Source organism: Epinephelus moara, chromosome 13 (assembly GCF_006386435.1).
Source record: "Epinephelus moara isolate mb chromosome 13, YSFRI_EMoa_1.0, whole genome shotgun sequence".
In the NCBI taxonomy this organism is placed as follows: Eukaryota; Metazoa; Chordata; class Actinopteri; order Perciformes; family Serranidae; genus Epinephelus; species Epinephelus moara.
Genome location: NC_065518.1, coordinates 19747647 through 19758978, shown reverse-complemented (window position 1 = coordinate 19758978; position 11332 = coordinate 19747647). Strand labels below are relative to the sequence as shown.

The window sequence follows — 11332 nt, the reverse complement described above, 5'->3', positions numbered from 1 at the left end:
GGGATGGCACTCACAAAATTTACTGAATCAGGATGGAGTAATAAAACATAAAGCATAAGGAGATGTAAAGAAAATTTGACTGTACAGGCCTTATCAGCAATGTCCTTTAAAAAGTGTGATAATTGTGTTGATAAATGTAATCCTGTCTCAGCATTGTATGAATTGGAAATCCTTGATCTGGATCTGTACATGTAATGATAGCTTAATCTTGGACCAGTTTCATGGCCCCTTCCAGAAGTCTTTAACTTAAGCTATGGCAGTCTATAGCCCCTTTTACACAGAGATTGCGCAAAAGGCCGCTACGAAGTCCCTTCGTTACTGGCATTTTTACGGACTTAACAACTGCAGCATCATGCCGGTCCAGTGTGTGATTTTAGGCTGCATACCGGTTGCAAAAAAGCTCACTGGCTTGACATTTAACTCAACAGCTTTGGCCTCTAGTGTGACATAACTTTCGTGTCCGCAGCGCTTCATAAACACTAACAATGGCATAACATGGTAATCAATCATTTACCGTCCCCGTTATATGGCGGCTGATCTCGTTCTTTGCTATGAGGGTAAGGAGCTCCCTCATCTAATTTTTTTCCCAGATTGCAGACATTTCCACTGCTGTTCTTCTTTGAGTTAGCTGCTAACTACTGCTAGCTGCTTTTTTCATCTCCAGCTGTGTGTCACGCATAACATCTTGTCAGAAGTCCCACCTGCTGGCTGTCCCTCAAACACAAACACTGATTCGACACTGTTACTACCTCCACTGCTGGCTTTAGGGCGAGACAACTCTGTCCCCTCATTCTGTGATTGTACCTTTTATACAGAACGGAACGGTGAAGTGGTGTAACAGTGTAAAAGTCCTTGAACAACCAGTGTAAAAGGGGCTTACCACTACTTTCAAGGTCACACTGGTTGCCATGATAACTCTGTTCCTGAAGGTGTTTAGGTGACAGGCAGCACAGGGTCTGAGAGGTGTTTCTGGATCTCTGCCAGTCCTGAGGTGATGTCCAGGTTTCCCGGCAGCGAGGGGTAGCGGAGACTACCACATAGCCTGGGGTTCTCCATGAGAGTGGATTTAGCTGATGGCTGGGCCGGCTGAGGAGTCAACCCCATGTGTGTCTCAGTTTCGGGGGTGACAGTCATGAACGAGGTGTCGTCTGATGCCAGAGTCACATGGATACCGCTGGACAGTGACTCCTGGGACTTCTTGGTGAACTGAAGGTCAGTCTGGGTAGAACTCTAGAGTAAAGAAATCACATCCACTTAAATTTTATGTCTTAGTCAAAACACTACAAAAAAAATCTCTGTTAGTTGAAGTAAGTGGTCGTCTCCATTTCTTAAGAAATGTCTCTGAAAATTCCCACGAGATGGTACGTCATAGACACACAAAGTTTTCACCAATGATTGGAAGTTGAGTGCAAATGCTGCCCAAGAAATATGACCCCAGTCGGCCTAATGGGGGGGCTATAATTAAAGGTCAACTTTGAAAACCCATAACTCCTATGCCGTTAGTCCAATTTAAATGAAACTTGGTACCAACATCCATGTTGTTATGCTTTACAAATTTGTAGAACCACAGGTCCAATTTCTACTTTTCTGCTGATAATTATTGGACCAAGCTCATCAAAAGTTTGTTAATCTCTCATTGCATTAAAAACATACTGACCAATGAACTTAAAAAGACTGTGGCTTCACACATAAATAGACTTAACTCCACAAATGTTGGGTCAATCATCATGAAACTTGCAGGATATGTCCACAAACACACCCTGAAAGTTTCAAATCATGAGTTTTCCATGATGGAAAGTGGGTTAGTTTTGTACAAATAAAAAACCTATTTAGGCTGGGCATCTATTGATGCAAGATACTACACTGATATCAGAATACAGACCCCCCCATCTAAGTAGATTTTTTTTGTTGGACATAATTTAGTCCATCTAAATGTCAGTATATTTTAGCACTGTTTAGTTGTACACATTTATCAATATAGTGTTATGATAGTCACTTTGAGAATTTTTCAGCAGTCAGGTAAAAGTCATTTGAAAAACCGCAAGGAAGTCTAGTCCCAGTCCCAGCTGTGCTTGAAGTGCAAAGAGCAAAAAAACTGTGTATCTTCATAAATCGTTGATCACAAAAAAATAATTCAACTCTGTTTGAAGTGACAGTTAGGTGTGAGGTCTCCCACAGGTTTAATCTTTGGGCTCAAGGCAAAGATTATGTTAATAAACATTTTAGGTTACATTTTTGTTAGCTTATCCAACAAATGATGAGACAACCTAACGCGAGCTGACGAGAACGCGCATCCAGCACACAAAACTCTGTATGATACCGTACCTAAGGAACCGGCTCCAGGTGAAACCCAGTGTTTTTAAGCAGTCTCGAAAGGTTCATTCAAATTGACCACTAGAGAGTGCTATAAATGCAAAAGTGGGTGTGGCGTAACACCAGTCAGACTATAAGCAGTTGACCAGTAGTGGGTGACAGCGTTACCGTAGAATGAGTGTCTGTCCAGACTAAGTCAGTCGTCATAAAACCTGTTTATCTTTAATGCAGGTGTCAGAAACTTTCAACACAGCTTTCAGCTTTGTTGGCTTGAACATTTGGTATTATTCTCTACCTGTGTTGGGGCCCGGCTGTCCATCTGTATGGGGGAAATGGGGTACATGCTGTGCAGCACTGGTGTGCCAGTCCCATACAGGCCAGGTGAGTCAGTAGGGAGGGTACTGGATGATACAGTGCTGTAAGCAGGAGGTACAGGAGCAATCTGCCTCTGGAGAAGCTGGAGAATGACGTTGATGTCGGCCGTCATGCGGGTCTCCAGTCTGGGGAATTAAGAGACAATGGCAGAGGTTAACAAGTGAAGTATCGGTAACATTATCCAATAATCTTCTCTCTAGCCAATGGAAAGGAAAAATTAAATCACATACATGAGAGACAGCAGATTTTTAAGCACTGACTTTTGGATTTGAAAACATTTTCTGAGCCAGTGATCTGACCAGCCACTCTCATTTCTTATTATACCTCTTATATGAATATATTAAAACTATCTGAGGGCATCATTGAATTCACCTGTTGAGCTGTGAGTGTAACACCTCAAGTCGAGACTCCAGCTCACTGGGCCGCTCTTCTGTGAATGGTGGTGGGTGGTATGAGTTGCGGGCGGAGGAAGATCTCCAGGCGCGACTGGAAAACTGTTGTGACTGTTGGTCTGGCCAGTATCGATACATGCCCGGCACATTCAATGATGAAGCTGAGGAAAATATAAAGACAGTAGTCGAAGTATTTAGCCATTTAATTTCGATAAAGTAATGCCCAAAATGTTCTCTATGCAACATCAACGGCTCTAGTCAGTCATGGCGTGTTTAAAACCCCACTCTGTATGTCCTTCCCGGACAGACTTCAATTAAGACTCGTACTTACCTTGGTGGCCGCGGTCATACACTGCGTCCCTCCCTACTGAGGTGCCACTCGGGGGGAGCAGCTGCACTACAGAGGGGGAGTAGTCCCTCCTGGAATCCTCTGGAGGGTAAAGCTCTACTTTGGCACCGTGGGCATGAGGCTTAGCCAGGTCTTCACTTGACTGGGAACACGGGGTGTCACAGCTACAGCGGTCATCCCAGTGGGCCTGAGTAGGTGAGTGACGATGACGGCAGGATTGAAGGGGGTACGAGTCTTCATGATCGATCCCATCTGTTGACAAGAAAGCTTCAGTTACTCTTTGATACTCTTGGTAATATTTTCACATCAGTCCGGTTTAGGTTACCAGTCAAAACAATGCCTGTACACTTTTAAGTTCTTCTGTCAGATTACCAGGGTAGAGGATTATCACACTGATTACCAAGCAGACTTTAACTCAGGACATTTCTATTACAACTTTCCAAGAACCTGTATACAAAGATTGACAGCCAGTTAGTGAAAGAGTTGTGTGCCATATAACTCACCTGGCCTGATTCGGCAGTCCAGAGAGTGGATTCTGTGTCTCGGCTTGTGGCGGTACCCACAGTCGTCCCCAGAATCATCAGTTGTTGTTGTTATTATTGGTGGTACTTGATCAGCCTGATGAACAAAGAAAGAAACAGTTTCTTTGGCTTTACAGGCCTACAACAGCAATCTTGTCTGCTTCAGCACAGAAGGAAATCTACAGGCAGAAATCCAAAGACGGAAACCCCTCTTGGGTGGTTGAGGATACAATAGGAAACATCAGCTGTAAAAGGAGAATGACTTTTTAGGAATTATTTTGCAAGATGGCAGAGATGGTGAATTACACGCAAGAACGTTCTCCAGCCAAATGTAAACCAGGGATTTTGCGGTTAATAATCCTAACTAACTAACAAGAGTACTCCAGTACTCATTTGGATGTCACTATCAACTCAATGTATAGAGTACTTGCTGCCCCCCTCCCACATGAACATTACTTGTATAAATTTTTTACCATTTAAAATGGGAATAAACTTATTTTATTATAGGACTGTGTGCAGTGTATATCTTCACTCTTCACTCCTTGCTGTCGCTCTTTCTGTTAGTCATGACATTACCGTTAAGGGAATGTGAGCTCCGCTCCAGAGACTTTCCACATCCACATATGACATGCAAGGTACCCTGAGTGCACCAGTTGTTGACGTTCTGGGACACCATGTCAAGTTCTGCCTGGTACATGCATTGTCTTCTTTCAAGATAGACTTCTGTTTTCACAGGAAATGTACTGTTTACATACAGTCTCTTTCAAAATAAACGCAATACATCAGTACAACACCATGAAGTGACATGTTTTTCCTTCAACAACAAAAGCATGTGGTTGTGTTTAGGAATGAAGAACAGGGTTTGACTTTAGAATCTTACGGGATGCGCACAGCGCACTGTCGAATGAAAGTCGATGTTTGTTGGATCCATCCACCACCCCTCCCGCCTGATCCCCTTGGACTTTCGCCTTAGCTTTTGTCCTTGTCCTGCCATGTTTTCCTGACCCCACCAGGTGCCGTTAAACTGTAATGGCAATCGGTTGCGTATCATGCCGACATTAGAGGACACCTTTTTTCGTTGGTTTCTGACGCTGTAAGTCACTGCCCAAGCGCCAGATTTCGACAACATCGGAGTGAGACCAGGCTTCCGGGGAACAGTTGCTGAGAGTCCGCCTACCACACATGCACAATTGCAGGGCTTACTGTTGGCATCACACAGCTAACATTAATGGTTAACAGGTTTAACAACAGAGTCAATTGTTTCGGTGTCTCTGTGATCTGTTGGGACTGTTTAAGTCCTCGGTGTAGGATGTTGGCTGCTGCTGCTGTGTGCTCAAGATACCAGGCAGACGGTGGACTTTGGGGAGAGAGGCTCATAGACGGTTCTTCAGGACTGTGTCTATCCTAATTGCAGCGACAGAACTTATTTTTTCTTACGTGAACTTTCAATTGGTTTTATAGAAAAATTGAAGCCTGGTTACTCAATAAATTAATTTCACATTGCAATTGTTTTCCATCGTCGGCCAATTTACAATTCTGTTCTTACATATGTAAGATTTTTTTTTTTTTTAAATATGAAAGTTACTTAAAATGCCCATCCCCACTGCCAACATACATCTCTCAGGTCAAACGTTATCTTGAGGTTCCTCCAGAAGTTGTCTGCAAAGCTTGGGTAGATATCCAGGACCTCCAGCAGGTCGTCCCTCAGGATGCGGTGCAGGTCACAGTAGGTGATGGTGAGTACATCTGAATTGGACTTCCCCGGCTCATCATACAGGTGGATGGGCTCTCCAAAGGTGTCATTCTTTTCTGTTAGAGCATGAATATTTCTTATTTCCTTATCACTTCATCTTTGGAGCATTTTTGAGACATCACAGTCATATTGTCTATAATTAGATACCTAATATGGCGACCACCACATCGTCCCTGATGACCTGGATGGAACCGCGTGAGATGAAGAAGAGAGAATCCAGCATGTCTCCGTAGTGGATCAGAGTATCTCCTGGAGGAGCATGGACTGTCTTAAACCTCATACCCAAGGCGCGCAGACAGGCTTGACTGCCTCCATGGAAAGCCTTGCTGTTCTGTAGCAGAGATCTGTTCAAGTGCAAACAGATGTCTGCCTGCAAAGACTCTGGAAATCCCTTCAGCACCTGAATATGGGAAGACAAGACCATCAACATACTAAGGATCAGAGTTGAAACGGGGATACTGAACAACCTTGACAGCTGTTACAGGTTAAAGTGGGACAATAACACCTAATCCTGTAACCTTCTACATACAGCATTCATGTCGATGCCATTTGTGTAGGACCAGGCATGCTGGAAGTACTCCTCTAGCCTTTGGCGAAGGCAGCCTGGGATTTGGTGGAATCTGATGAACTCTTTGACCCGCAACATCTGGGTGTGGTAGCGGGTCGTACCAGAGTACAGCCGCTGGATGATGGCTGAGACATTTCCAAATATGCTGGCATACATGAGAGCTGAGACAGAAGAAGCAACGAGGACACACAGATTATTCTGACTATTGTGGAATATTAGTTGTTAATGTTTAATATGCTCAAAAGGGGGTTGTGACAACAGGTTAATATCCTGTAAGGGACTGTATGAAAGTTACTAGAGGGGGGGTGGGCCTTTCCTTGCAGATTAAATCTGTGTCTTACCATTGTGTTGCAAAAATGCAATGCAGGAATATAGAAAATCTGCATGCTAAATTTCGGCATGACAACTATGCACAGAGGGTCTTTTGTCAAAAGAATAAATAAAATTGAAAAATAAATAGATATAAATGTGTATGTAAATAGTGCCTGTGTCCACTCCACACAACAAAAACCTAACCCGACAGAAAATGTCTAAGAGGCTAATGTCATCTACACATAAATAACTAATTGGACCCCAAATGTGATGCTAACGCTAGTTGTTGTGGCTAGCCCTGTTCCATGACGAACATAAAACATTAGCAAGTGCATATCAGCTACATTACCATTTTCATCATAACCCAGCCGAAGCAGAAGCCAAATTCACGAGACATTCCTGCATTTTGGCAGCAAGCTAGCTATGACATCAGTTGGAACAAAGGCTTTTATTTGCCAAATGTCAATTTCCGCAATTCCGCAGGTCGAAAGTAGTTTCCATTACAAGTTTCCATGTGAATTTTAAAAATCAGTGCTTTGCGTGAAACAGCTTTAATGGTAAAAAAAATAATAATAAAAATGAAAAAACAAATAATGAAAACTCTTGTTGGAGGATTTTGCAGTTTTTTTCCTTTAATTGAAAGGCTCAGACCTGCCTGCCCACCCAAATAATATTCATACAGTCCCTAACAGTGTTATTTAACTCACAGCCAATGACCATGACGCAGATGGAGAAGATCTTTTCTGAGTTGGTGTTTGGAGAGACGTTACCGAACCCCACGCTCGTCAAACTGCTCAAGGTGAAGTAAAGAGCGGTGACGTACTTGTCCTTGACTGATGGACCGGAGGAGGAGTCGCTGTCGTTGTACGACTTGCCCAGCTGTTCAGCCAGGTTGTCCAGCCAGCCAGTCTCCGTGTACGGCCTCTCCACAAAGCCAATAGCGTACCAAATGCAGGCGAGCCAATGGGCGATGAGCACAAAGGTGCACATGAGCAAGAAGAGGACGGCAGCCCCATATTCAGAATATCGGTCCAGCTTTCTTGCCACACGGACCAGTCGCAGCAGCCGAGCTGTTTTCAGCAGGCTTGTTAAGGTTGCCATCTTTGGTATCCGTTAATGACAGGGGAGAGGATGTTAGGCAGGGAAACTTTAGCAACTTAGAGAACTTATAGAAGAAGAAGTTTAGATACTTTAGGACATTACAGTTATATCAAAGATATTAGATTACCTCTAAAATGACTTAGAATCAACACAAACAATGTGAACTTGTGTTCTTGTGAAAAAAAATCTTATACTTTGCAGAGTTCTTACCTCATCAGAGCCAGATCTGAAAATGAGAAGGTCAAATGGAATCGCTGCGAACAGATCAATAGGGAACCAGCCTTTGATATAGTGCTTGGCAATCCGGCTCGGTTGTGTGACCACCTCGTCATTTTGGTCCACGTACGTCGTGCGAAGGTTAATGACTATATCAACAATAAACAGAACGTCTACTAATAGGTCCGCCACATTAAGGGGGTCACATGTGTAGCCGCAACTCCTTTGACGTAAATCCCCGTGTTCATCCAGGAGGAAGGCAGCCGAGTAAGGAGTGAACACAGCTGTGTAGAGGACCAGGAGGAGAATAATCCAGTCCCAAAATGCCTTGAAGGGGCTGTAGTGAAGCAAGATCCACCATGTTGTCTCTGGCACCTGGAGTTTGTATTCAGGCAGCACGTCAGACTCCAAAGAAAGTACCTAAACATAAAGAATGCATCAGTAAGCAATGATTCTCACATATGAAAATAAACCTTTAGTCTTCCTTCAATTATGTACCGTCCTATCCTTCTGTCCTGTATCTAATCTTTTGCTTTAAAAGGAAAACAAGTACACAACAAGTCTCTGAACTAATACGAACCAACAGACCTTTTTAGAAGACGTAGTGTTTTGATCCAGTTCTGGTTGGAGGCTGCATGCTCTGGCTTTGAGACCATGTAGGTCCAACAAATCCTTGACCATCCTGAGATAAGTGACTCTCAGCAGAGTTGAGACTTGGGTTAAGACGACATCCAAATACAGTAGTGTGATTGTTTCCAGTTGTTAGAAAGATAAAGCAATAGTGTGCTTTCAACAACCATGCAAGAATGGACTGAATGTTGGATGCTGTTGAGCTGGAGGGCTGTGATGATGATGTGTGGCGTCACAACTGAGCTGATATGCTGCTACAGTCCTCGTGTTCTCTTTAACCCAATTTCACATTAGCACTTTTAGCCTTGATGATCCTCACTGACATCAGAGACAGATAGATCTGTTTACCAGTTACATAGATAAGTAGTTAGATATATACAGTATATAGATGGACAGGTGGACAGGAATCAACAAGTGACCCCGTGCAGGAAGGTCACAGGTTGTTGCAAACACTTGCAGTTGTTTAATATCCATCCCACACCATCCCACAGAGGCAGTGATGCAGAATGCAGAGCCTCAGGGCTCCAGCAGTAAGTACAGTAGGCCTCAACTGTGGCTCAATGGAACTTTGCTTTTCACAACCAGAAGGAAAACAACCCAGCCACCAAACCAAATACTGATTTTTCCACCAGTGGGTTAATTAACAGCGATCTTCTACCACAGCAACTTTTTTATGAGCCTCAAAACACAGGATAAATTCATAATTTTTCAACCTGGATTGTATTGTCCTATTTTTTTTTTTTTTTGAGTCTGTGGGACTAATGAGAATAACAGCTTTTGAAACTGGTCCAGTATTGAGCAACGGGGCTGCAGCCAGCAGCGACTGCAGTGTAACAACTCTGGGCATTTGTACACTGTCAGTTTACAGCCATTAAAAGTGCTTTTGATGTCACTGATAGGCTCAGATTGTTATTCTTAGTGTCTGACAACATTATGGAAAGGATCCCTGCATAGATAAACCTTTTTGTTAAGGAATAAGATCCTTTTGGTTTAACCAGAAACAGCCCTGAAATTGATATCGCTAACCCACCAGATTCCATTTAAATTAATGGTAATTTTAGCCTGTATAGAACCAGCATATTTGTACATCTGTCTGGGTGAATTTGAGGTTTATTTCAACCAAACAAGAGTTGGTGAATGTTGGAACAGTGGAAAGACAAACCAAGACAGTTTTGTGAGTTTTATTTTGTTTATGTCAGCTATGAACAAAGTGTTTTTTTTTATGATAAAATTACTGTTTATTTGAATGCAGTTTGGTGGGTTTGGTGATAGCGATTTCAAGGCTGTTTCTGGTTAAACAAAAAGGTCTGTCTCTGTAGGGATCCTTTCCATAATGTTGTCAGGCACTTGCAATAATAATCTGAGCCTGTCCGTGGCAAAAGCAGCACTTTTATTGGATGGAAATTGATGGTGCATAATTGCCCCTTGTAGTTATGTTGCAGCCTGTCTTGCGGCTGCTGGCTGCAGCGCTCTCACTCAATACTGGACTAATTTCAAAAACTGTTTTTCCCATTAGTCGCCTGCATTAGCACCAGTTACCCTTTCGTGTGAGCTCTTGAAGGTGGCAAGCAGTGAACACATCGTGGGGCATTTGAAATTTGGTGTTCATGGGACTCCCCAGCTCTCAGTCCATGTCAGGTTCTCACCCCCCCGCCCCCCATACCTGTGTGACCTTCTCTGTGACGTTCTGAGAGCGGTCCTTCACCTTGGATGGGCTTAGAAGCTCCATTCTGGGAGTCGGAGGCGAGCGGCATTCGGGGCCCCTGCTGGCTGGTCCCCCACTCTTCATAAGGTCTGAGTCAGCCATGGAGCTCTGCTGGCCTGCAGGTGATCGGAAAACACATTTTTATTTATATTCATGCCAAAGAGATCTTAAACAATCTTTGTTTTTACAGGTTTTTAAATCTTGTTTTGTCCTTTATTCTTCCTTTGCTGTTAAGGACATTACTACTATTACTACAATTATAGTATTTAGTAACAGTGTTAACTACATCGCTGTACTCATGAGGTAGTTTTCTACTGGACTTATATTGAGGATTCCTTCAACTTTAAAATTCACTTTTGTATTTTCTATTCTTTAATTTGCCTTGGAAAATCTCAACATGAATGCAATGAAAGGAGCTACTCAGTGAAGTTTAATGTCCTGTACCCCCCCATAACAAATTCCTCTCTGCTCTGATTTCCCAGAATGCACATCTATCTGTGCCCCTCCCAAAAAACTCTGCCCTTAAATAAAGGATAGTCTCAATACTTGCCTCACAGGTTAGCTAGCTAGGAGAAAAATCTCTCTGCTCTTTCTAGGGTCAAATCTTCAACCAAGTTTAACTGAGAATAAATAAACATACATACCTGATTTGAAACCAGAATCTCAGATCCTTCTTGACCATTACGCAGCCATGACTCAGATATCCATCCTTGAGGACACTTTTTGTACAAGAGTTAAAAACACACTCACTCTCCTCTTTTGTGGTTCATATTTAGACAAAACAAATGTACTTCTTTCATCCAGATGTCGATGTTGAACCCTCCACTGTGGCACAGGGCAGAGGACTGGCCCGCAGGTCGCATGTTGCCACGCAGCATTCACAGACACTGGAAACCAATCAATGCCATGCTATAGCTAAGAGGAGCTGACAGGGAAATCAATGCTGAGCATTGATAAACAGAGCAAATGGGCTCGGAGCCATTACACTGGACTTCTCCGTTAATATCACATTACCATTTCAGAGTTCTTGTGTGTGCAGTTCAGTTTGGTGGTGTGGGTCTAAAATATATTTCAGGCTGTGACATACATGACACTGG

General features: G+C 43.1%; 1 protein-coding gene across 1 annotated transcript; it reads right to left on the bottom strand.

The window, feature by feature from the left end:
- Positions 1-213: 213 nt before the first annotated feature.
- kcnh6b (potassium voltage-gated channel, subfamily H (eag-related), member 6b) lies at positions 214-10337 on the bottom strand. The gene is made up of 11 exons (XM_050060806.1): positions 10185-10337; positions 7896-8320; positions 7291-7691; positions 6233-6432; positions 5851-6103; positions 5566-5759; positions 3933-4047; positions 3412-3681; positions 3061-3241; positions 2609-2813; positions 214-1230 (listed from the first exon to the last, which is right to left on the bottom strand). Exons 1-11 carry the CDS (start codon positions 10335-10337, stop codon positions 934-936), a joined length of 2694 nt encoding a protein of 897 aa, XP_049916763.1. The 3' UTR covers positions 214-933.
- Between the last annotated feature and the right edge of the window lie 995 nt (positions 10338-11332).